The sequence below is a fragment of the Perissodus microlepis genome, chromosome 20 (assembly GCF_051167445.1).
Source record: "Perissodus microlepis isolate ML-2025 ecotype Zambia chromosome 20, ASM5116744v1, whole genome shotgun sequence".
NCBI lineage: Eukaryota > Metazoa > Chordata > Actinopteri > Cichliformes > Cichlidae > Perissodus > Perissodus microlepis.
The window spans coordinates 24,979,381-25,005,987 of NC_140480.1; the positions used below are offsets into that span (position 1 = coordinate 24,979,381).

A 26,607-nucleotide genomic window follows, 5' to 3' on the forward strand; every position below is an offset into this window, starting at 1 on the left:
GCAAGCTGGGAGTCAGTTGAAGCCAACAAGAACAAATCATCATCATCATCATTATCAGGATCACATTGACGATACTGAAGATGATGAAGATGTCATCCTGCCCTCGTAGCATGCAGCGAGAGACTGCTGTAAAAACAACAGAAGCTGCACAGAAGCACAGGATTCAACAGTGAGGTCATGGTGCTAACAAAAGCACGAGTATAAAAGGAATTGGGGGAGCGGACCAAACCACTTCGAGACATATGAGGGGGGGAGTCCATTTAAAAAAAGAAAGTGTTGTTTTGCAGCTAAAATGAGCACAGGAACCTTCAGTGTATTATTTAACATTATATATTTATAGTTACAATGTTCCACTGAGGAGGACCACTGTGCTTTTTCTAGAAAAACGGGCTCTGGATCCATCCCAGATCCACATTCAGCCATGCTCCTGCCTCCAAAGAAATTTCTTCAAAGCCAGAAGTCCATCTTTCGAACCCTTTACCTGATTTTTCATGACAAAAGTGTAAATGATGACACATAACTCCTCGAAATGAATAAGAGATACATACAGTTAGCATTTGATCTTTAATGTAACAACCGATTCAAGTCCATTATTCATCTTTACATCACCAGACTAAAACAGCTGTCCTTTCATATCACAAATGAAAAGGCAAAAGTAAAGACGGAGGCAAAAACAAAAGCAGTAAGCTGGGCGACCTCATGCAGCAACAGTCTGGCTATTTAATTCTCATGTACTGATGAGAACGGCTGCTGTGACTCAACTCTAGCAATATTAATAAAAACAAACAAACAGCCCCCCCTACTTTATAACCGTCTTTGACAAATAAACAAATTTACAGTCATTTACAGAAGAAAAAATGAATTGAGACACACAGCAAGTTTCTTTGTAATAAATCCATTAAGTACACCGTTAGACAAACCAGACTATGCTAATACACAAGGATTATTATCCACAGTCAACAGTAATATTTACACTAAATTACAACTGATGGAATAATTGTGCTTGATAGTAACACCACACAGCTACACGCTAATCAGATCCCACTTCCTGTTGAGAACAACAAGGAGCAGAATAATAAACATGGTTAGATTTTTGGTAGGGATGCACCGACTGTGAACTTCTGGGCACGCCACGCTTTGTTCTTGTTTGCTTTTCCTTCTTGTGCCAGGAAGACAAGCAAATTTTCAATAACAGAACTGACACACCATCTTAAACATTAGGCATTGTGAAAAAAAGATCAGAAAACACTCACGTCAATAAATACATTCTTGTTTGCAGAGAAATGAATGGTCAACAAGGCCGAGATCAGGCTGTGCCGAGGTTTGGCCGATATATCGGTGCATCCCTAATTTTGGTATATACACAATCATGAGGGAAACTCTCACACATGCTCCGCAGAGCTCAGATTTTCTCCATCTACCTGACACCACACTCACTGTTGAGCATTTTAGGGCAGTTTCTTTCCACTTTTCTTTCATCGCTGTAAAACCGCAAATGAGTACATGCTCACAAAATGCACCCAGACACGAGGACAGAAGAAGGCTCAAACTGCAGGTGTGGATGAACTGTACATATAGGATGCTTGCTGTACAGTGCTACATGCAAGTAAGCGTTCGAAAGTAAAAAAAAACATTCAAAATATTGATTCTAGTTGATGTGATCCAGCCTTGTTGACACAACAGAAGCAGAATTCCTTAAAATGTGAGAAAAAGCATGTAAACATGAATGACATTCTCTTAAACGAATGTTATGGCATCACGTGTTGATAAATTTCTCATTTCTACAGCAAAGCTATACAGTACACGATGATTAAGTCTCTTTGTCATATTGTTCGATTACATCTTTTTTGCGGGGAATCTAGCAACTGGTTTTTAACTTCCTGCTCGTGTTTAACCCAGTAGTTCCCTTGGCAGATCTTTTTCACAGCGGGCATTTGAACTTGTTACAGCAGGACACACAGGTTACTGATAACATTCACAAGCGTCATATGATGGGCCAAAGTGCGACACCGCGCGCAACATCAGAGGCTGGATGTATAAACTATGCGTGTGCATAAAAATCATACGTAGGCCTTTTTTACTCTCATACATAAAAAAATACATAAAATGGTTATAACAAAGAATGTGCGGTGAAAATGTGCAAACAAACGTTTTCTGAGAGAAAGTGAGAAAGAGCTTATAGTGCTCATTTCCAATTCTGTATTTTTATTGTGGACTACATTACAATAGGGCTACATGAGTTACAGTTCAAATTATTCTTTATGTGTCTTATGCTGGGCCTTTGGGTAGTTTATCGGTTCATTCACTGTCTGAAAAAAGCAAAAACAAGAGCACTCAGAGAGCAACCGACTAGACTAAAACTTTGATGTTTTATGGTGTTTTTATTACAATATGATAACGTTAGCCTGTCATGGTGTTACTGCAACACCACAGGGCACTGTATTGCAAAAAAAAGTGTCCTCCATGCCCTTTCATATGAGATATTACTTGTTATAGATTCTTGAACTTTTGATCTTCGTGCTAACAGTGTAGGTCAAATGCTTACCCAGGTACTTGTATCCCCAAAGGCCTTGTATATTGTTGTGAAGTTTGAAGACGAGCCATTAAAAACATTGGGTAATATAAAGTTTTTACTGATTTTCACATGTCACCTTGACCTGATTTCCACCTAAATGAAATCAGCTTGAGCTGTTATTAATATCTACCATCACACAAAATTGAAAATAATATCTTGAAAACTGCAGAGGCTAAACTGTTAACAGACAGACAAGCAAATGTAACCAATTGTATATTCCCTCCCTTCAAGGGAAGAAAAACTCTTAGCGCTTCTCCAATTCAGCCAACTTTCGTCTGATTGGCTGCCTTTTGCAAATAGAAGGTTTGTCCTGATATCTCAAGTTATTATGACAGTGGGATTATTTACACATATCTGAAACTCTGGCCATGTTTATTATGACCATCCACCATTACCTCAGGATTTATGTGACAGAAAATAACTACCCTAAAACAAAACAGCTACTTTCACAGAGCTTACACTTACTCTTATTATTTAATCTTTTTCTATTTACAAACAGACCTAGCTACACTAATATGAGCAATTTAACATCTATAAAATTAAATACAAATTCGGGGTGTACTAATTTTTATTGGGCTTAAAAAGTTCAATTAGGTTTCATTTACATAGTGCCCCTTCACAACTAAAGATGTGTGACTGTGCTTTATACTGTAAGGTAAAGACCCTACAATGAGAAAGACAGAACCGCAGTGAACAGATGATGCCCTCTGAGCAAGCACGTGGTGACGGTGGGAAGCGAGATTTTATTACATTTTATTCATCCAGCTGCAGGAACCCATAATTAAAGTAAATGGATCTCAGCTATCCTTACATTTGTGATTTTACCTATTGTGACGCATCAAAATGCTTTCTGTGAAAACCGCCTGCGACTACTTTTCAAGAAAATGTTGGGCTTTCTTTAATGTCCGCCTACTCTACATGAAAGTTACCCTTTTGTCAGTCAGTTTTACTTAAATTATTTTTAGCACTTTCATCCTGCGAGACGAGGTAGTACAGTATGATGGCAGAATGCGTAGTTTAACAGGGGAAGACAGCTGTAAGTAAAAGAGAAAGCTGGTTTAGTCGAAACAAAAATTCCTGTAAATTAACAACTATTTCACACAAAAACAGTCAAACTGACACCACATTGCTGGGATTTCTAACACTGATTTACTGAACATATAATGAACCTGTGTAACCTTTTACTGTATCTGTTACTACGTCTTGAAAAGGTGTTTACAGAAGACCATGCAGTTATTCTAACATTTTTTAGTTTTATTTCTCTTGGTTCTCCTGCCCTCGCGTCTCTGTGGCCGTCCACTTACCTCAGCCACGCGTCCCTATTTCATCATGCCGCTTACACACCTTAATCAGGCACAGTTCACACACTTCCTCTGTTGTTCCAGCAGTGGGAAAAGAAAGAAAACCTGCAAAGAACAAAGTCCACGAAGCTGCTCACAAGCGAGAGAGTGCGACGGCTCTCTGCCCCCGGCTACAGAAGCTTAGTGAAAGTTACTGACGTGACACTTGACATCGTCTAAGCTCAGGACCGTTCCCTGGTCATTGTTGTTGTTATGCTTGTGCTTCTTATCGGAGCAGCGGCACAGTTTGTACTTCATTACCTGAGGGGATGAAAAGCACAGTCGCAGCAAGGTCGGTGCAGGAAAAGAAATAAGTCGCATAACGCAACAAGAAATGCTTTTAATTATTTCAATTTTCTAAATATGAGGTGTAAACACTGCTTCAAAGCCAGAAATAAAACAAAACTGTGTTGTGAAATACGGTCTCCTCTGATCACTCCTACTGATCTAATTATGGTCAGGTTTAAATACATCAAGTCCAAAGCTTTGCATATTAAAAATGACAGACTATATGGCCTCTTAAATGCCTATGTCTTACCTCATAAAGGTAGTCAAATATCTCCAGAATAGTCAGTATGCTTGCACCAATAAAAAGTCCCATCTGACCACCAATATCACCTGAAATGAAAGCATATTCATAACAAATGCATGAAGACAAAAAATGTAAGCAGTCTATGTTATATGATAGAAATGAAGCTATACCTAAAAGTCCAGCCACTTCATATGCTTTCTTCTGTTCAATAGTTTCATAATTGAGAGCTTCAAAGAAGATATCTAAAACCAGGATATTTTCCCTGTGGAGACAACATAAACAAATGAAGACACAGATCCCTCATTTTGAAGCTGCTCAATAATAATTAAGAGCACTTGAGAGATGAGATTTGAATGTTTTCTTTGTCAGTGGCTCTGAAAGGACTGGTTCGACGTTTGAAATATGACCCTGACAATGTCATCCAAGTTATCACAACACAGCTTTTGAGACAATCTTTTTCTTCTTCCTTCAGCTTCTGTCTTTGGAGGCCACATCTCACTCTATCCCAACATCCTCCAACACACCAACCCTCTGAATGTCCTCCTTCGCTATATCTCCTCTTCGCTCTTCCTGTTTTCCTCCTGTCTGACAGCTCTATCTTTAACTTCCTCTGTCCAGTATGTCCACTATCCCTCCTCTGCACATGTCTGAAGCATCTCAACTTTGTCTCTCTAAATTTATCTCCAAACTGTTCAGCCTGATATACTCATTTCTAATCTTCTCCCGGTCCATCATTCTGAAAATCTTGGCATCTTCAACTCAGCCACCTCCAAAGTTACTCCAGGGTAACTTTGTCTCCAAACTGATTCCTGATCCTCTCCATCCTGGTCGCTCCTGTTGACTCAACACTGGGTTTAATACAGTTTTAATCTACTCCTAGCTAGATTTCAGTGTGATAATGGGGTAATCTTGGGCACATAGCTCTCACTGTGAAGGCAGAAGCCCCACCTACTTACTGTCTGTCTGTACAGAAATATGATCAGAAAATATCAAAATGCACAAAAGATGGTATAAGTTGATGAAAACTGAATCAAAGCAGTTTGGTATTAGATTTTATTTCACCCCTTAAAACCATTTAGAAAGTCATCAGTCAGCACATGTTTCTATTGATGATGGCCTCTCAGGTTGGGTTTTTCTTCCTTTTTCTTTTATTTGAGAGGAAAACTAAAAATGTTTAGCTTCTGGACACAATTAAACTAAATGAATATCTTGAAAGAACACATTGGACTTTGAAAATGCTCTTTTTTATATTTTGTTAGTGAAAGTCAATGAAATACAATAATCCTGTAATAAAATAATTATTCATCGCAGGCTTTGCTTTGTGCACACAATAATGAGAAAACCCAAACATACTTACTTAATGTACTGCTCAGATTTGTTGTATTTTTTTGCAAGATATTTAGCAGAGGCCTTGCTGGGGATCTTGACAAAAGACAGCTCTTTGCTGTATCTGGTCATGTTGCACGGCGTCTCACACACACAGAAATCATTGTCTCTTTCCACCAGGAAATCTGGAGAGAGGAAAACCAGAGTTCAGCTTGACCTTTGAATCAGTGCGACTGCGACTTCAAGATGTCACAAGCTGATGTGCCTGCATCTGTGTGTGCGCGTGTGTGTCTTTCTGATGTTTTGGGGGTATAAATCTGTGCATTCTCCTTTTTTGGGGGGAACTAATATCATAAAGACATATTAAGGTAATATCAGGTTTTGGTTAAATGTGCAGGAAATAAATGTGATGTCCTGTGAAGCGATGCAAACATGGCTCTGTTTGTGTGTGTGTTGCTGTTCTTTAAAGATTTAGAGGAGTATGAAGCCTTTTTCTTACCCAGAGCTGGGTCAGCACATTCTTTGTACAGCTCGGGGGTGCAGTAGGGGGCATCGCCTGCAGCAGCAGCAGCAACACACACTCACGTTAATGAATTTTTTCTTTGATTTCCTTCTTTGAAGTGCCTTCAGTAATTTCTCAGATCGGCGTAAGTCTGATACAACACAGAGAAAGACCGGATCCCTACCAGGCATGTGCACCATGCGACAGTTGCAGTTGTCCACCAGGTAGCGCGTTTCGCAGTCAATGCGACAGGCTGTGATGCTGTAAGTGTCAAAGAAGTCCGACTCCATTGGCGTCACCTTGCAGTCTCCCCAGGGTGGGGGGAGATATATCAGCTGCAATGACCACATAACGACTTAATAGTGTTTTAAATAAGAAATAAATACCACATGAAATAAAAAGCAGGCTTCTGCTTGCAGGGAAAAGCAAGAACTAAACAACTGAATCAATTTTTTAAAAATTCTACAACTGCATAAATGGGAGAAAAATTTTACAATGTCTGAATTGACCCGCGGATAATTCTAATCTATTATTCAGAGCTATGGATGTGACTTTTTTATTAGGAATAATAAAGTAAAACACTCATTTAGTTTAAAAGAAGAGATTCTAAAGAGGCTCCAGTTTAACTTTGTTCAGTCGAAGAAAAGGGAAAGTGAAAACTGTAAACATCTGCCATAATTCACAGAAATTTTTTTACCAGCTGTGGCTATTATTTTCAATTTCATATTTATATCAGTGTTGAAACTAAAGCTCAAGGTAAACCAGAGTATTTCTGGTTCTTCAAATGTTTGATTTAAGATTTATATAAATAGGTCTCACAAGGGAAATCTTTGTCCTACAGCAACATGATAAAGAGTAAAAATAGCACAGCCTACAATAAACAACGCAGTCAAATAAAAAGTGCCACAGAAGCCCAGTAAGTGCCTTTTACTGTGAGATAGTGCAGGCATTTATATACGTTCAACAGAAACAAAACAAAACAGAAAGGTCAAAATAAAGTTAGTTAAAACCACTAAAAGTATGACTGACATTGTGTAAAAGTGATTTTATCCAAACAAAACACTGAAAAGGATCCAAAGATGCATTCTTGGTTTGTGTGTACTTTTATTTTTAATTGTAGGACAAAATGTGTCTGATTGAAAGCTGATTAGAGAATCAATGAATCAATCAAATAGCAAGAAATCAGTTGGTAACCAAACGGTTTCAATCATTTGAAACCAGATTATTTCATGTCTGTTCCTCATATGGAACCTTGCTTTGCTTTGTTATAGTAAATTATTAATTGTTCAGGTCTCTGAACTCTTCCTTTGCCGAGTATGATAACGTAATAATTGATAAGAATTAATAAGCAACAGTTTGTACCCTCTGTTCCTGGCAGGAAACAAATGTCTGGAACCCAGGTGCCACTCCGAATCCGAGCTGGTCAATGAAGGACGGCTCGTCCTGACTGTGGATCTGAACTTTGACCCCCGCTTCAAACGAAGTCTCATCTGCAGGAAAACAAAACGTTTGGGATCACTGTAAAAATGAGTTTCACTAAGGATCCAAACACGCAGAAGAGTTTCAGGCTCTGAGGTATCGACGCCCACAAACACCAACACACCAATCGCACCAGTGTGACAGACAGCTATAACCTGCCACGTGAATGGGCTTCTTCTCACCTGTTTCTCCCCAGACTGGCAGGTATTCATCCTGCTGAATGTCCAGCATGAGCTCGAGGCCGTTACCCATACCTCCCTTGGTGGTGATGAGGGGAGTGCGCCCATCACCGCCAGCGTTAAAGGTGTAACACTTCCCATAGCGAGTGAAGACCTGAGTGACACAGGAAAGATATATAATTTTTTAAGCAGTTAGAGAAATGTTTCTCAGAGAAGGAGTCAGGTCAATTTTGTCACAACCACACAATATTACTGGAATATACAACTGAATGGAAAATTATGGGGTACTCCACTGCACTCATTTTCCTTAAAAAACAACCACAACAAAACAAAACAAAGGGTATTAAATGGAAACCCGATCTGTCTGCACAGTTGTGGGATGCTGGAAAAAAATGAGAGCCTGGAACATATAAGACTTCCACTGAGCGCTCAGAGGATAACAAGGGTTAAAAGCAGATCACCTTCTTGTGTGGTGCAAACCACCAGCGCAGATGGCTCACCAACAAAAGAAAAGACAAGAATCTGTACACAGCATCAAAAAAGCTACCTCGTCGTCAGGTCATGTGTGGTATCTCTAGGGAAATGTTGGCCAATTCTAAGATGCTGCAGAGCAAACTGAACAGGTACCTGGAAACCAAGAATCTCTTTAAAGGAGAAACTTCAAAAGCAGTCCTGGCTCTGAACCAGAGACTACAACCTACCCAGCAGTCTAAACAGCCCAGGCAGTGTAGGCTAGCAGATTTGAATCCCAAAACTTCTCGTGTCACAGCAAGAAGGCCCTCAGTGAACATGCTACACTTAAATATTGGATGAAAAGCTTTGACTGTCTAGAGATTTGAACAAATAGGTTCACTTTGGCACCCAGTGTGGTCTCCTGCTGCTGCAGCCCAGCGTCAAGGTTTAACATGTCACACATTCAAAGATGTGCATACTGTGTTTGTGATGAGCGCAAGCAGTCAGGCCATTCTACTCTGACCTCTGACATCAGGAAGGCATTTATGCCTGCTGCTCACTGTATATTTTCTGTTTTGGATTAGCTTCTGTAAACTCTAGGGATGGCTACGCTGGAAAATCCCAGTAGATCAGCAGTTTCTGAAATTCTCAGATGACTCCATCTGGCACTGACCACCGGGCCACACTCAAAGTCACTTAAATCACTTTTCTTCCCCATTTACTTTGGACACCTTGACCATGTTTACATAGATATGCTGCCAAAGGATTGGCTGATTGAGAAGGAGCAGTCTAAGGAGGAGATGAATAGGTGTGCCCAATAAAGTGGACAGTGTGCCATAAATGGCTTAATATACAGCTTGGTGTGAATTAGAAGTGTTTATGTGATCTATTAAACTCTACCATTTAGACCTCTAATCACCAGCAGAAAACCAGCAGTCAGTCTGCAAACAGTGTTTTGCAGACATTTGGTGCTTGGGAGAGACTGTGGGATTGTGTGAAAAGTGTCTGATAAGGTGATGGAGGCAAGGTAAATGCTAATGAAGTGGCGACATTCTTGGAAATAAAATTGCTGGTGTTGTGCCTGATCCATTGCCTTTATCTGGCAATGCAATCCAAAGAAGACCTTATGATGTAAAGGCTATTTTATGCAGATATGAATTGAGATGTACAGCCTCGTCTTTCTTGCTGGTGTGCCTTGGAGAGTAAAACTTGTGTCAGAGGATTTGAGAGTGTTTTTCCACTGGGGGTCAGTGTTTGACTCAGTAAATGGTGTGTGTGTGTGTGTGTGTGTGTGTGTGTGTGTGTGTGTGTGTGTGTGTGTGTGTGCTGACTGTATGACTGAAATAGTATGAGAGGAAAGGAGGGAGGCAAATGTGTGACAGAAAGAGGAGAAAGAAGGAGAGTGGAAGAGAACGAGGGAGAAAGGAGGTTTTCCCGTGGGAGTGTGAGTTACACAATCAACCCAGTGAGGTGATGGAGATTGGCAGACTGGCGATTTAACATTCCCTCACATGCTCTTTATGGCACTTATAATGGACCTGATGTTACCATGGAGACCAAGCATCCCGACAAGGAAGAATACCGCCTTAATTTTAAAGGAAAGCCGAGACACAGACGTTAGACTGAACCTCTGTGAGACATCAGCAAAAGGCCATTTGACAAACAGCCTCGAGCGTGTGACGGCGAACAGACAGAAGCGTAACAATATTGAGCTTTCTTCGGCGCAGAGTTAATGTTGTATTAGTTTTTAGTGTTGTGTGAGTCACATAACCCATGCAGGGAGAGAGCAGGAGAGCAAGGAGCAATGGAGGAGCGAAGGAGGGCAGGGATGCAAAGTGAAAGAGACAGAGAGGAGGGGGGGATTTAGCTGCTAACGCTTGAAGCTGGCTATTGTTCAGCATTATAGCACAGAATGACATATCTATGATTAGAAAGAACAAACCAAGCAAGTAATTGTAGAGAAAGAGTTGGGATCTTGCCGAGGGCAGTTTAAACATTTAGGCCATCTATCACGTCAAGTCAGCGAGAGACTGCTGCTGGTTGCAGAAGCAGACATCAATCTGAGTGGGAGAAAAAAAACAAAAAAAAGATTCTGCACAAAGAAAGCAAATAAAAGCAACAAAATAACGTGTGTCCACACCTTTAGAATTTTTCCGTCATATGCCGCAGGCTTAAATAAAAACTGATGAGGGTAAAGACGCACTTGTTACTTTTAGAGACTGACACTCCAACATTGACGCCCACCTCACACCACGACGGGCCAGATATGCGGAGGTGAGTTGTGAACACCCAAGTGCCACAGTATGAATGGCTTCCACATGAGGCTGTCTAAAAATGGGCACCTAAATTTCCATATTTACCTTCAAAACAAGCAACAGCTGGCCAGTGGGTTGGTTGTTTAAAGAAAAACAAAAGTTTTAAATTCAGAAAGTCTTTGAAGTTACTTATAAATATGTCAGTCTTAGTTGTGGAAGCTGTCTCTTAGTGTAGATTTACCGAGGTGTTGGGTCTACTTTTATGCCACATATTAACAGTTACAATGCTCATCTTTAAGGGCATATAATCCTTGTCAACCTAAAGTTTGGGCTTCATAATGCTCTAAACACTCAAATTCAGTCAGATTGTTCAATTCGCTGCTTTGTATGATGCCGAAGGAAAGGCGAAATCTCAAGCAAACAGCTCTGACTGTAAGCACAGCACCTGCTGTTCAATTCTTCCCTTTCTGCGGCGCAGCCAATGATTAGAGAGTTTGCCTAAAGGTTGTAGACCCCTGTGTTTAAAAATAGTTTAAATCCTTCTAAACTAACTAAACATATCGATAACATTTAAAGAAACAACACCTATGACTTCATGTCCTGAACATTTATGTATCATGTTGACAAGATAACAAGTGAAGGTAAATTAGAGATGAGCTGCACTTTTGTGTAATACCAATGTTTTTTAACCACAAGATGATGCAGAACGTTAACCAGGTAAGAAATTAAGAACACGTTCTTATTTAAAATAGGCCACATTATGGAAGTTTGTTTATGCCACTAAAAATATTATTTTTTCTTTTGCCATCCTTAAGTCAAAGTTTCAGAAAGAACAGCAGCACACATCTGAAAACTATTACACACATGAACTGGTAAAATGCTGCCTCCTAGTGGTTTTTGTTAAAATCTTCACAGGGTAACTACAAAAGTAACTTTTAAAGGCAAGAGAAGTGAGCTAAAATACCTCGTTTAACACTGTGGATAAACTGAGGAGCTAGACGAAGGCCCACCAAAAGATAAATAAGGATTATTTTGAATTTTAAATCATGCAGATGTAAAATTACTGTGGTGACATTAATGGTCATACAGCTACCTGTATTAAAAGAGACCATTCACTCCACAATCAAATATACTGTTTTTAAAAACAATACGAAATATGCATACAACAGTACATATCTGATTTGGAGGTAAGCTGTTACTTCAAACTGTCAAAGCAAATCACGTCTTCCACCTCGCTCACCCCACCACTCGCTAACATATTATATATTTATGTGTAATAATTACCATGTTCACTCTCAGTTTTACACAAAATACAGCTATTTAGTTATAAACCAAACTGCACTGTAGCACAAGCTGGCAATCTCAAACCTTTCATCTTGAATGTGTTTTTTTTTTAAAGGGAATCCCTCCAACATTTGTTGGGATATTTGACCCACAGTCTCAAAAGTTAATTTAATAATGCTGCATGAAAAACCGAGAGAACATCAAAATCAGCAGGAATCCTGTGGGGATTTTAAAAGTTTAATGGCAATACTTCTGATAAATGTTGAAGTATTTCAGTTAGGATTAAAGTGAACCAACTGACAGACCAACACCATCCCTTGAGCCCTGGTGTCACCGCAGGTAGAAATCATCCAGTAAACATAGCACTACCCAGCCTCTCTTTTCCCCATTTACTCCCAGCCTTCTGTAATTGCTCTTTGCTGCACACTATTGATCACAGGTACACACTGTGGACCCTGACAGATTGTCAAACATGTGTAAGAGTGGAAAGGCTCTGTCAGATCATAAGGTGACTGAATTTCATAAATAAAATCAATCATGACAAAAATGTTAAACCCGTGTGTATGACAGGTGCACGATTGTTCATAGGCGGCTCGATCAATACGCAGATCTGAGTTGATGTCAGGTAACTGGTGTTCTTTTCCTCTGGTTGAATAGTTGTGACAGAGGTGGTAGGAATAAAAACATGAACCATGTATAATGCACAAAGTCTGCACGGCACACTGTTATGATGAATAAATAAATGATCGTGCACATGTGTAAAAGGTTTTCTGCAGCAGAAATTATACGCTGCACGAGGAATAATGAGTGTTACAACAGAGAAGGACTTTAATTATGACAGATGCATGACTGTCACACCCTTTTGTCACTACTTAGAGGTACTTCAAACATCAAATCAATGCCCTTTTTTCCACAGAATTGAATGCATTACTTACCAACTGCAGTTTACACACACACTATCTTCACAGCTCTGATCAATAAAACTGTCACTCACACACAATTTCCCATGTATTGAAAAGCACTCAACAGAGCTTTGCAGTAATTAATCATTATGCACATAATCATGAATATCTGTTTCTATAGCCATCAAAAGTTGAAGGAATCTCTAAATCGCAAATCCCTGCACTTTGCCATCCATTTAGGGAGGTCTTAATACAGTCTTGCAGTCTGCAAGCAGCTAAAAGACGTCTCGACAGGCTAAGTTCAATCCATTAGTGCTCTGTTGTTTTATGGGGATGTTTTCAAAGACTTTAAAGCCGTCTCTGTAAAGTGCAAACACTTTCACTGTTATTATGCTGTTATAGCCACCACTGGGGGGAAAAAGCTATTTAAATGGAATGGTGAGCAGACAGTAGTCCACAGTGACCAGGGCTGAAAAAAATACAAATTAAAAATTAAAAAACGGAAATCATTCACGGTTATTGCTGCCTGTTGTGCATTTACAACATAACTCAGGATTGTAATCTGATGAGGACTTCAGGTGACCTGGAAAAAGTGGAAAGTTTCACACCATGCTGCTTTCCTTCATACATGGATGAACTTATTAATAAGAAAACAAGAGTCTGCAGTCATACAGCCTCTGGCAGCCTACTGTAGTCAGAGTTCTGCTTTAAGCTAAATGCTAACATACTCATATTTACAATGCTAAAACGTTGATGTTAGCATAATATTTACATAAAGTGCATCTTAGGTTAATATTACAATTATCTGGTTTACACCCATAAAGCTTGTACATACATGACAGGGATGACCATGAAATCAAATTATTTACAGTTTATGCAGTTTTTTATAAAATGTATATTTTTACTGATACCTGGTGATGTAGTGCAGTACTCTGCCACTACAGCGACTGGTGCTATGAATGCATCTAAACAACTAGAAAATGGGAGAACTAAAGTCAACCCCCCCGTAACTCCAAATTATTCGCGGCAAATACTCCTACTCGCTTTTTTGGGGGGGCGGGGGTAGAGCATTTCTAAAATATTTGCAAATTATTTTCATTTTATTTTTGGGAGGGTCTAAAGTATTTGCAGATTTCAGCTATTCACGGGCAGTTGTGGTCCCTAACCCCCACGAACTCTCTAAATACCGGGGGTGGACTGTATTACCTGCCATGGTTGCTGGACTGGTTCAGTGTCATTGGTACTGTATAAAGCACACTGCTGCTCGTAGTCTTCGATCACAGGCTCAGAATCTGCTGGTTGTTCTGCATATACCAGGGGTGGGCAATTCCAGGCCCCGAGGGCCCGTGTCCCTCCAGGTTTTAGATGTGTCCTTGAACCAACACAGCTGATTTAAATGGCTAAATTAGCTCCTCAACATGTCCTGAAGTTCTCCAGAGGCCTGGTAACGAACTAATCGTGTGATTCAGGTGTGTTGACCCAGGGTGAGATCTAAAACCTGCAGGACACCGGCCCTCGGGGCCTGGAATTGCCCACCCCTGGCGTATACGATTGAAGACTAGGGGAGACGGAGCTTTTCAGTCGGTGGTGCCAAAGCTTTGGAACAGTCTCCCATTACAATTATGTTTATTTCAATTTCCTTTTATTGTGATACTTTTAATTATTTGAATTTATTCTGTTTCTTACCGTGTTTTTATATATTTTTACTATCATTTATGTAAAGCACTTTGAGACCACTTGTCTGTGAAAGGCACTCTATAAATAAACATTACTTTCTTCCTTTCTACGGCTATGAAAAAGTCTACCACCTCTCTGCAGAGGTGTGGTGCAATATTCAAAGCACAGTCAAAAAGTGCCCAGTGAATATGAAACTGTATTTTGGCTTGAAAAGTCAATCGCCAATACAAATGTAACATGTTCCTCTGCGTTTTGTTGTTCATTGCAAAAAGGTTAAAATATATAGAATCTAAGTTTCTTTTCCTTTGAACTGCTTTTATCTGTTGCTCATACTGAGGCTGCTGGCGTGCAGTTGGCTCAGGTGGATATCTTTAGACACTTTGTTAGTTTCTTTTAAATGTCCATGTTCAGTTAGATGAAGGTGATTTAAGAGCCTGATTAGGTTTGTCATTACAAACATTTCCATGGTATCTAAAAGATACATGGTATCATGTATCTTTCCTCATTGTGAGGCCCTTTCACACTAATGAGCATGTGGGCTATAAGTTTGTGTGAAAGTATTTGCCTGCACTGCTGTGCGCATATTGTGCATGCATGAAATAGAGTGGCTCATAATCAGGCATACAGCTAACCGACAGGTTATGGGTGAGGGCCGAGAACGCTGCAAAACAGCTGATTCTGGTCTCTGGCTGGTCAGTTTGTGCATCTCAAACTACATGTGTTAAGGAATTCTTTGGTGTTGGTTCCTATTAAAATTGTATCCTTCATGACACTGAACTGGGTGTAAATCTTATAAAAAACTTTCTCCTAATTTATATTTTGGATGAATGAGGTGAAGTTTGGAATCAAAATCAACCTTTGGATAGGTGACTACATGTAAAGCACGCACCATCTGTGAAGATCTTGAAGCATCGACTGTGTTATCTGGCAAAAATCTTGGCATTTTTCCTGTTTTATGACCATTTGAAAGAACACGTACAGCTTCTGTGTTTGAGCAACTACAAATTCAATCAACAAAACTGATTAAAAATATGTATATTGTTTTTGCTACAATGCAGGTGTTCTTCCTTTGGTTCTTTGAGGGAGGTTTAAGCTGGTAAAACTCTGACATTGCACCATATTTATTACTTTTACATTTAATAGCGATCCATCCACTATTATTTGAGTTTTTCTTTGATCTTTAAACAAAACCCAAAAGCCCAGGAGCGTGATTATTCAATGAGAATACAGCGTGTGTTAAAAATCAAAGGAAAATAGTGATGTTATGTACCAATAAAGAGTGCTGGCTTTTGTGTCCTGCACAGGTGATTTATTACGCTTTACACTCTCAAAGATGTGCGTGATCTTAAAGTCTGAACGCGCCTGCTAGCTGCACACAGGTTAAATTAATTCGAGAATAAAAGCATCAGAGCCAAACCAAACACTCCTCCGCTCTGTTTTGAATGAATAGCTGACTCACCACACTAATAACCAGAAAAAAAAGCTACTCCAAAGACAAAATAAAGTATAGGCAGGGGATTGAAAGCCAGAGGCACGGTGGAGCTAGGGTGTTTGTGTGTGTAATAATGATGCCCAGAATATAGAATCAGACCCTGAGTCACTGGTTGTCAAAATAAAGAAGTAAAGATGAGAGGCAAACAAGAAAAGGTAGAGAAGAACCACAGGGCTCCTCGGGGGAGTACAGATAACTAAAGGCTTCATAGAGAAAAGTTTTTTTATTAATTAGGGAGAAAAGACCAAAGACTATCCTGCGCTACTGAGATACCCACTTTGTGGATCTTCCATCTCTGTACCTGTAGTTTCAGCGTGGTCAGAAAAAAAAAACACTACAAGAAACACACTTATCCTCACCACATTTTGATTTGTACTTTCAGCAGCAGTAATGTGAAGGCTGTACGACAGTTTCTCCATCTCTTTGGCAGAGACCGAAAACTCTAAACAACTAGTAGATTATATCAGCCTCTGCATCAGAAATAGTAGATATATAAAAATAATTAGTACAGTGCTAATATTTAAATGGAAAACAGTCACCTCAAACATCAAGTATCAGCATGAGTATTGTCATTGTGAGCAAAATACAGGTGTGAGTCACGGAGCTGCTGACAAGGCCAACATGACTCTACGATTTATTCACAGTCTACAAATCAAGACCCACACCAGACGTCTGTCACCGCTGTGGTTATTTAAGATGGCAAATCTGTGTTTTTCAGTAGTTTAAAGAAAAATCCTGAGATTGAAACATCAAGCAGTTCAATAAATCCTCATATGAGAGCTGGCTTGTCTGAGGATCAATCTGTTCTCATACTTTCTGATTCAAGTCCCTTTTGTTTCCATTTATTCTTTAAAAATAGCTCACAATTAGGTGTACAAAGATTCTCATAATCCACCATTTGGTTCATATCTTTTATTTTTTATGAGATGGGTGAATAGGGTGAATCATCCCGTTCTGTTCATGATCCAATCATGACCATCTGATCCTTCCGGCACAGAAAAAAAAAATATTCAAATGGATTTCCAGCACACTCTTTATCAGAAGGATGGCTAATCGCCACATTTTTCACCAATGTGGTATGCTTTAACCAGTTATTAAATACCACCACTCCAAATTTACCTTAACAACCTAATTTTACAACAATACAAAATACGCTCTAAGTAAAAAAAGGCTAAACAATTACTTAAATACCAGCACAAAGCTTGATAATAAGCCTCAGACCTAGAGACAAAACACAGCGTCCTTGGGGAAAAAGTCTATTCCCTGACAGGCCGATAGCTTCTATCCGGTTGTGATGACATATGAACCGTGCTTCCGGGTCCAAACTACACTGCGTTCATTAAGGCTGTTGTCTTTATAACGTGTTTTAATGCTTGGTGTCTTGTTCTATTTAATCTGAAGAAGCTCCTAAAAATAGTCGGTGATCACTGACGGCCTCTCTGGATTTTTATTACCACTATTCATCATCAGCAGGTTTCAAAACTCAGTTAACTAAGTTAGTGTTAGTAGTCCTCTTCTTCTTGTCCTTTAGCGGGCGACCAGCGGCGGTGGTCGGCCGCGCAACCAGTACGCTGCTGTAGGTGCCGCAGGTTCTCTTGCTTGACCAACGATTATCTTCCACGCTTTTCGATCTAAGGCGATGGTTCTTGCCTGCTCGAGGTCAAGTCGAAGGGCCTTCAAATCATCCTGGATTTGTTTCATCCATGTCTTTTTTGGTGCATTTCGATGCACCCTCCAATCGGTGGGGCGGGTCAACCAGAGTAGGCCATGGGGGTAGCGGCTCTGGTCCATTCGACAAATGTGGCCAAACCAACGGAGTCGGCGGCGCTGGATTAGGTCGCCGATCGTTGGTTGGCTGCCGCAGCTGGTGAGGATGGTGTGATTCGAATGACGGTCGCGAAGGGAAACGCCGAGAACGCATCTAAGGCAACGCATTTGGAAAACTTCGAGCTTGCTCAGGTCGTGTTTGAGCATTGTCCACGTCTCCGCGCCGTAAAGTAGAATGGGCAGGATCAGGGTTCGGTAAAGGCGGATCTTTGTCGCCAATGAGATGTTGTTCTTCTTCCAAATGCACCAGCGCAGGGAAGTGAATGCTGCCGCCGCCTGCCCAATTCTGGAGCGTATCTCCACTGATGATGCCACTTTCTTCTCCTCGACGAGGGACCCCAGATATTTTAATTGTTGGACTTGTTTGATCTGCACACCGTCGAGGTGGACGATCGCTGGTGAACCGTCGGTGGTCAGGACTTTGGTCTTCTCTGCCTTAATCTTGAGGCCGTACGGTTTGGAGTGCCGGGCGATGTCATAGAGGATGTGAGTCGCCTCGGTGTCGTCTTCAGCAAAAATGGTGCTATCGTCAGCGAACATTAGTGTTAGTAGTATTAACTATTAAGGTTATTTTTTTTTCAACTTTAATTTTTATTAGTTTTAGTTAACATTAAAATATTAAGGTTATTTTTATAGGACATCTGGAAATGAATACAGAGCCGTTTACTTGCTGAGAACGTGATATATTGAGTGTTACAAAATTGGGATTACACAGACGTGATTTGATGCTTGCCAAGCATACACGATTTTAGTTTTGTTAGCTACTGAGTGAAATGTGATAGTAAACCATTAAACAAGAGAAGCTACTCTGTCTCCTAGATTTTTCTCCCTCACATTAATATTAGCATTTATTCTGAATAGTGGACCTCTTTCACCCAAGGTTAGGTAGTCAATCTGTGGGTTGAACCGTGCTAATGTCAGCATGGTAGTGTAATAAAAATATTTGCAGCTGATGTTTATATCTAACGTTTAAGATAAGAAATAATAACATATATGTTATTTATTCTGAAAGTTAAGAATTAGATTAGATTATTAGATTAGATTAGAATTAGAATTAGAACAAAACCTAATACAACTTAAAATATGTAGCGAAATAACATAGCTTTATAAGGTAAATAAATTAATTTAGATTAGTAATGTTTGGGTAATGCTAGGAAATAATTAAAAAAGTATCCAATTGAAAAAAAAATCCATTAGAATTCATCATTCATTTTAGCATGTGTGCAGAAAATTCAGAAAAAAAGTTTGTTGGGGATTCTTTTCAAGAATTAGCTAAACTGGCTGTACATAAAAGGTTTAATTTTGGTCTTTTCAAGGCATTTGGTGACAATAACAATAAAACTCACTACATGGCTGAACTATCAGGAGACTAACACTCTACCAACGTTGCATTATTGACAAAAAAAAAAAAAAAAAAAAGGAATAAAAATGTCATATCCAGTGCATCGATTGGCAGACACCTTGAGATGGTACCGGCTAAGAGAAAAGCTGTGTATGATGAACACTTTGTTGTTTTAGACAAAAGTCCTCCTGACAGCTGTTTGCAAAAGTTTTTCAGTGCTTGTAAAAAATGAGTGTTTACCAGTTTAAATGTCAGAATTTAATGCATGTAGGAAACCATCATCTGTCTCTCGCCTTCCTCACCAGCTACATGAAATACTATTAAACCTCCCCCACTGCTATGAGGAGAGTTTTTATCTATCATATTTGGAAATTTATCCACTAGCTCCCACACGATAAAATATTTCTTTCCCTCCTTTATTTCATTCCTCCCTGGACTGCAGAGCTCTTCCATGGTTCCCTTGTGGCTCTTGAACTATGATGTTCTTTCCCCTGTGGACTTCACTCCATCTCCTGCCGCACTTCCCCACCCACCATTGCTTCATTTGATGAATATTTCACAGGCCAGTAGAGACAGTCGTCCTCCTCTCTCATCCTATTCCCAGACACTACTCAGCTCTCAGTACCTATCACCTTCAGAGACGATAACATCCTAGCGCTGGGTAAGTGGCACCTCAGGAGTCAGCTGGGTCTCTGGGAGCATGCCATATGAAGAAAAATGGAATTGTGTATTAACTTAAGCTCTATACGCCTATCTAAAACCATCTAAAACCTGACCTTAGCACCATATGAGATTTAGGCTAAAGCTGGCAGATATTACAAAACAAAACGGCAACACCCATCAGGTGCGAAGAGGAAAAGGACCCGCATGGGCGCACCATGATACTGTCCAGTGGTGGAAGAATTATTTTAAGCTTTTACCAGAGCACAACAACACCTAAAATACTCCAGTACTACAGTAGTGAAAGCAGCCAAGTGTACTTATATAGATCATTACCAGTGATGCAAATGATTCATTAGGCAATTAATCATTTTTTTATAATCACTAAAAAAAACTAAGCTGCACATTCACAGGGTCCAATTTATAAGGATTTGAGAAAGGATTCTCTTTTTGTTGCTTATTTACTGAATCCCTTGTTTGATTAATCCCTTGGGTCCCTTTTGACAAATTTCAATATAAAAAAACAATAAATTAAAAATGATAAGTGATGAACAGAATTTTGCAGTTCTTTCTGATCATTAAGTTTTAACTCCTTTACATGTTTCAGAACAAGGATTCTGAACCTAGAGAGACACACCAATGGTCACAATTTCAAATTCCAGCGTCACCTTGTTCTCAAGTTATCAGGTTCACAAGATTTTCAGAAAAATTTGACTTCTGACTACGAGGTCATCGAGATTCGAACACGCTCGAGTTTTTTAGTAAGGTAAGGTGAATGTAAAAACCTAATAAAGTAGTTAAAAATCAATACAGTATCAGTACTTAAATGTACTTAAAGTTGTCTGGCCAATAAATAAATCAATAAATACAGTATAGGTTTAACCTTCCAAAGGTTTAACCTACAATATAGAACCTTTACAGATTTTCTTCCAGCTTGAAATGTAACTATTTCTGTATTTTCTGTGTAAAGTTAATATGTAGGTTTTAGACTGTAGGTCTCCTCTTTAGAACAACTCGTAAAGGGCTTGTAAAGGCAGACTGCGTGGCTCGATGGTAGATTTTATACACCTGTGGCAAACAGACTAAAACACCTCAAAGATTAACAGATGTGTTGTATTCAATATGCACCTGCATATTTGCAGATGCAACTAGGTAACTGAAATGGGTGTCTTCACATAGTTTGCCCAGCAGAATGACTTCGTTGTTTACAATACTCTCACCACTGTCTGCAGCACATGCAATAGAGTAAAGTTCAGAGCTCAGCAGGTAAAGGTGCAGAGTCAAGTGACGACTTTGTGGTAAGCTGCAACCTAGTTTATGCAATATGGTGCAGAAAAGTTATTAAAAAATGACTCAATCATTTTCTGTTTTTAATATAACTAACACACATGTATACATTTGTTTATATGTAAGAACACTGGACAAAAAACTTCTAGATTAACGTGATAAACCAGAGTTTATTTATCCATCTTAGTGTATTTTCTATAAATTTCTAACTTGAAGATGTCAAATTGCATCTGTTCTTTGAAGTATTGTTTGGCAACAATGTAAACAAATACTTGTAGCTGATTTGTAACTAATAAAACGAATGAAAATTCCACCAGGTTTGCATGAAATCATTGATGACAGTCTAGAGTACACACCATTATCGTCACAGGCTAAAGACAGAAAACCCAAAAAGTTTATTTAAAAGGATTTTGGGGCAAAATAGAGCAGTTTTATTTGCAGTTTTATTTGTAGACTAGTCAATAAACTACATTTTTCAGGCAGTTTTTTTTTCAGGTTAGATATGACGTTGAAAGGTCCCCAACTGACCAGGAGACACAATATCAAAAGATTCAGGCCTAAACAAAAATTTTGTATTTCTCAGGCTCACATTGCTTATTTTTCGTCATTTTATTAATGAAATTATTAATCAAAAATGAAGAAACAAAAGAAAATAACAGACAGGTGGAAAGCAATGAATTAATATCAGAGGGTGGCACCAGTCTGTCATTATCATTTAGATAGATGTGGCACAGTGGGATCCAAATCAGTGGAGAATTAAAGAGAGACCCTTCTTGTGAAAAAACAAAGGAGAATCACAACAAAACAACATAATAGCTGATCAAGAGGCGACAGAAGAGCCTACAGGCTGCAGTTTTTCCTCTGAGGAAAACTAATTGTTGTTTTAATGCGATCGCTGGTCTCTATGGTGGATGGACTTGGAGATGCACGACACACTGAGAGGAAATAACGCCCCGGGGAAGACTGCATATAATTCCTCCCTCCTATGCCTGCTTTTCACTCAAATGAAGACAGAGGGAGATTTCTGTTGAAAGGCTTCTTTAAATGACTACTGAAAAATGACGCTTCCACATTCCTCCAGAGTGCCGGCTTCTCGGTGAATAATGGAAATGATCTTGTGAATTTGGATGGGAGACATAAATGTCTTAGAGTTGCCGGTTCACATTCATTCAGAGCTGTTAAATTTTCAGTTGAAGCTCTCACAGTTAGCAGAAACCCTCTCATTCTCCCCCCAAGTGAGCAAAGGAGAGCAAAGTGAGACCGTAAATAGCTGTACAAAAGGGCTGATACATTTGATATGAGCCAGTTACAGGATGTATTTATACAGTTCATTTTTATAATGCACTTATATTTGATTAAATAGCTATATGGCAGCTTAAAAGTACTTGCACTGCTCGCAAACTGTGACATGCAGCATTAATCTCTGCTTTGTTGTGCCCCTTCTCTCCCTCCCTCGATGCTGCAGATCCATATGGGATGTTAAAACCTCCTCTGCCTGCCTTTTCTCTCAATCATCACTGTCGCCTACAAATCTCCTGCCTACAAATCCTGTGTCAGCCATGTGCAGAGCCCACGCTCGCTCTCTGCTGAGGGGAAAAACTGCCAGGCAGCCGGAGAGGCCATCACTGTAGCAGCAAGCTTCGCTGTAACTCCAGCGTGCGCTGCCCTCTCATCCGCCACAGCTGAGTAAACATCGGGGGATAAACAGCCAGAGGGGCAGAGGCCTTACTACAGCTGAGGGCAGTTTAGTTTGCACACAGCACAGTGGGGTTAACTAGGATTAAATCATCATGTGTCAAGTGTGACTATGTGTCTTCATTTGTCATGTACTTTAATATATCAGCACAATGTGAGAGAAACTATGAATAAAAGACTCATGGAGTGACAAAAAAGAAGGGATAGTGTCGACTTACATGAGAACAAGCAAGGTGATAACGGATGAGACATTTGAACGTGACGTGGTGGATGTGCAGGATTTATAGTGTAGTAATTAGAATATAAAGAGTGACAGCACACTGGGGGACCAAAAAGAAAAAAAAAGAAATTTTAATGAACCAATTTTTGTGGCTCGAATGAAGGTCTGTGTAAAGGATTGTGATAGCCTGATGAAAGAAACCTACCATTAGCTTCTTTGAGCTTCTCCTCAGGCTACAGTAAAGCCTTCCTTACACACAGAGAGGGGTCATTGTTGGGAACCGTTTTCCCTGATTTGGCCCTAAATGACATCAGGTTTGGGTGATGCAGGCTTCATGGTGCACTTTAACTCTTAACCAAAGCATCACCTGAAGGCTTTTACACTGATGGATTTCTGATGCATATTCCAACCCACTATATTTCCCATAACTGGTCACTGCGACTCTGTGGATACTGGTAACTCTTAAATGCACAATCAGTAACACATTTGTCCACCTGAAAATGTGTAATTGATAAGATATGCCAATGAATCTTTTAAGAGTCCAAATTGGATTACAGAATGTATTTATATGGACACAGGCACAGAGACATTGCCCACTGGTTTGTCGAAGTCAGCTTTTCAAGCTTTGACCCGTGATAGTATTTGGAAACTTGCTTGGTTAACAAACTGGGTTAGCAGGCTGCGTCAACAGACGTAGATATCTGCTAATTAGTGCAAAGCCACTCACTAAAACTAGAGCACAGACTCCTTTGTCGATTTGTCAATACAATTAGATGCACAGCAAGCTGTATTGCTTTTCAGATAATTCAATTTAAAAGGCACAAACATGACGCACACGGTCAACAGGTCCATGCTCAGTGACTTGAATTAGCTCAGGCGAACCTTAGCAGAGTGCCTGCCAGTCAAAGAAAACGTGCAGTCCACATTAAAAACTTTTAATTATTGTCACAAAGGCTGAAATTAGCTATAAAAAAACAAAATGATTTTCTGTACCAGGCTTTAACATGTGTATTTCATCTGTAATGATGAAAAAACATGGTAGTCTATGAGAAATGACTCACTTGTTACTTGTCGCTGTTGTCCTTGTCTCAGAAGATTATCTCAGGAGAGTCAGAGAAACAAAGTCTTTTAGGACTTTTTAGCACATCATCTACGTAACTCGGCCTGTGGATTGCTTACAATTTATGTAATCATTATTTATTTATTTTTTAATCCCTATATCTATTTTTATTTACTAGCTTTGGTGGCACAAGATTAGTTACAGGCTCACATATTATTTCTATGCCTTCATCTCCCGTGTTTTGTCTTACATTGAGCAGTCTAAATGTTCTGTACAGTGCCACAGCCCACATGGGTCTCTGTGAATTGAGCTGGAGTGGAGCCTAATAATGACGGGTCATTTCTGTAGAGTTTAAATTAGTCTCCAGAGTCAAATGACAGCGTGTCTGTCTGCCTGCTAAGCCCGAGACAAAAGGTTAGCTGTGAATTAGGAATGATTAGCTATAATAGGTCATATACCACTACCAATATCGGGTGGACATTTATCGATAGGTACAGTGTGTGTGGCTATATGTCAGACTGCCTGTTTCTTTTGAATGTTTAAATTTGCATGCAAGCCTCTTTCATGCGTGTCTAATAGTGAGCTGTAATCACCTTCCAACAGGAATGGGGTGGGATGGAGGGGGGGGGTTCATTTCAGAAAGCCAAAAGGCTGTCACAGCGCATTTAACCTGACACCTGACTTGAACTTAGTAATGGCCTCAGAAAGCTGTTGAGATTGCATGTTTCACTTCGCACATACATCCCAGCTCCTCACATAATTTACACCGACTTAAATCGATACTGTCTTTGCCTGTTTAATGAAATTTCATGCCGTGCTTAAGCTAGTCTCAGTATTTTATTTTTTTTTTAATCAAATTCTAACACGGTTTCCACGAGCACGATCACTTACTCCACTGCAATGCTGGGGCACAGTGATGCCTTTGTGATCCTGTCGTGTGATGTGAAAACTTAACTAAATTTCACATTAAGAAATGCTGTGTGTGCAACATGCAGTCAGACAGCTTCCTAGGAAAAAACCCAGCATATAAATAAGTCACACAGTTTGTTCCTGGGAGGGATGAGGATGGTATAGACATATGGTAACAGTATATCAGAGGGCAACAGTGCATATCCATGCATAGACACGTAATGGAGATATACAGACGGGTGATGCGTGACATATATATTCCTGCTGGATGCCTCTCGTAAAACATAGTTGAGTTGCACAATAGAGTACTCATCGTTTTATTTTAGGAATTGAGCCGTGATTCAACATCTGAGTGGCTGTAATGAAAACGTTGAGCTCCTCGAGGGGGTGAATTGGGACCAGCTTGTACAGGAGATATTCTCTATGAGGGAAGGTGGACAGCAGTCATTGCAGTCAGTCTCGATCTTTTGCTCACAGGCCAATTTGCTCACCGGGACTGCATCGCATCTGCTGAGAAGGAGGTAACCATCACCCTCATTAATAAGAAAACATCAAAAGACAGATAGAGGCACTCCTGGAGAAGAGCACCTCTCTGCAGCTGTGCTGCTAACAAGCCCCTCTTTTATCAAACGTCTTTGATTTTGCAATTCCCAAAATACCACCCAGCGAAGGTGGGACGAACAACGATTAATGAATGTGTTTATTACTTCTGTCACTTTATGGTGCAGTTTAGAGGGCGGGAAAACAGTCAGGAGGGAGAAAAGGCCCTGCAGCTGTACCCCTGGAGTGAACCTCCTCCATGTGACAAATTTCACAGTCTGTTGAGAGAAATCCGCTGAGGCTTTATGTTCCTTTTTCACTAGTACCTACTCGGTCGGCTCGCCATGGCTCGAGTATGAATTAAAAAAACAAAACAAAAAAACAACGCTTGGACACTGGATATAATGGGCTCCCACACAAACGGAAAGCAGAAAATGAAGCATCGCCAAATATGTTTCCAAACAAACTTCCTTCCAAGCCAAATACTAGAAAATATGATAAAGCATATCTTCTCTTTGGCATCACCTGCACAAGTGCGAAGGTAGGTCTCCCTGACAGAATTTGTTTCCCCTGCGTCGGGAGCACGCGCTGGGCTGTCCAAACCACAGACAAACAGTATCCCACATTTTTTATTTTTAGTTCACAAACACTTCTTATAACTACTCCTGACAAAAAACCCCAACTACACGTAAAATAATCACACCATGACGCCTCTGCCTTTCTAAACGGAGGGACAGTAACTGCATGTGTATATGTAAGCGTGTAAAAACTGCCGATAGTAAGGTTAACAGTAACAGTATTTTGTCTCTATCCACCACTGTAGAAATTCATCTCATGTAAACAATAACGTGGCGCACAGTGCGAAGATTTTCTTGTAAAACAAAGGGGGGCCTAGCAAAAGAAGTTTGGGAAGCACTGCCTTAAGCTAACCTCAACCCTAAATTGCCTGCAATGCATTTAGAGTAAGAATGTGTGCAAGTGTGTGAATAACACAGAACTGGCAGTTCTAGTGTTAATTTCCTTTTCAGCAACCCAAACTTTTATTTATTTATTTTATATTTTGGCATCTTT

At 39.8% G+C, this 26,607-nt stretch overlaps 1 protein-coding gene across 2 annotated transcripts in view; it reads right to left on the minus strand.

The window, feature by feature from the left end:
- Window positions 1-545: 545 nt before the first annotated feature.
- Window positions 546-26,607, minus strand: part of LOC146364623 (acid-sensing ion channel 1-like) — a 62,245-nt gene continuing 36,183 nt past the window's right edge. The window contains exons 3-10 of one of the 2 annotated variants that reach the window (XM_084918400.1): window positions 7,937-8,087; window positions 7,638-7,765; window positions 6,460-6,610; window positions 6,273-6,329; window positions 5,805-5,958; window positions 4,618-4,709; window positions 4,454-4,533; window positions 546-4,176 (exon numbers count right to left, since the gene is read on the minus strand). In XM_084918400.1, coding sequence (XP_084774526.1) covers window positions 4,057-4,176; window positions 4,454-4,533; window positions 4,618-4,709; window positions 5,805-5,958; window positions 6,273-6,329; window positions 6,460-6,610; window positions 7,638-7,765; window positions 7,937-8,087 — 933 coding nt within the window. In that variant the 3' untranslated portion in view covers window positions 546-4,056. Of the gene's footprint in view, window positions 4,177-4,453; window positions 4,710-5,804; window positions 5,959-6,272; window positions 6,330-6,459; window positions 6,611-7,637; window positions 7,766-7,936; window positions 8,088-26,607 lie in introns of both variants that reach the window. The other variant, XM_084918399.1, reaches the window with a different exon arrangement.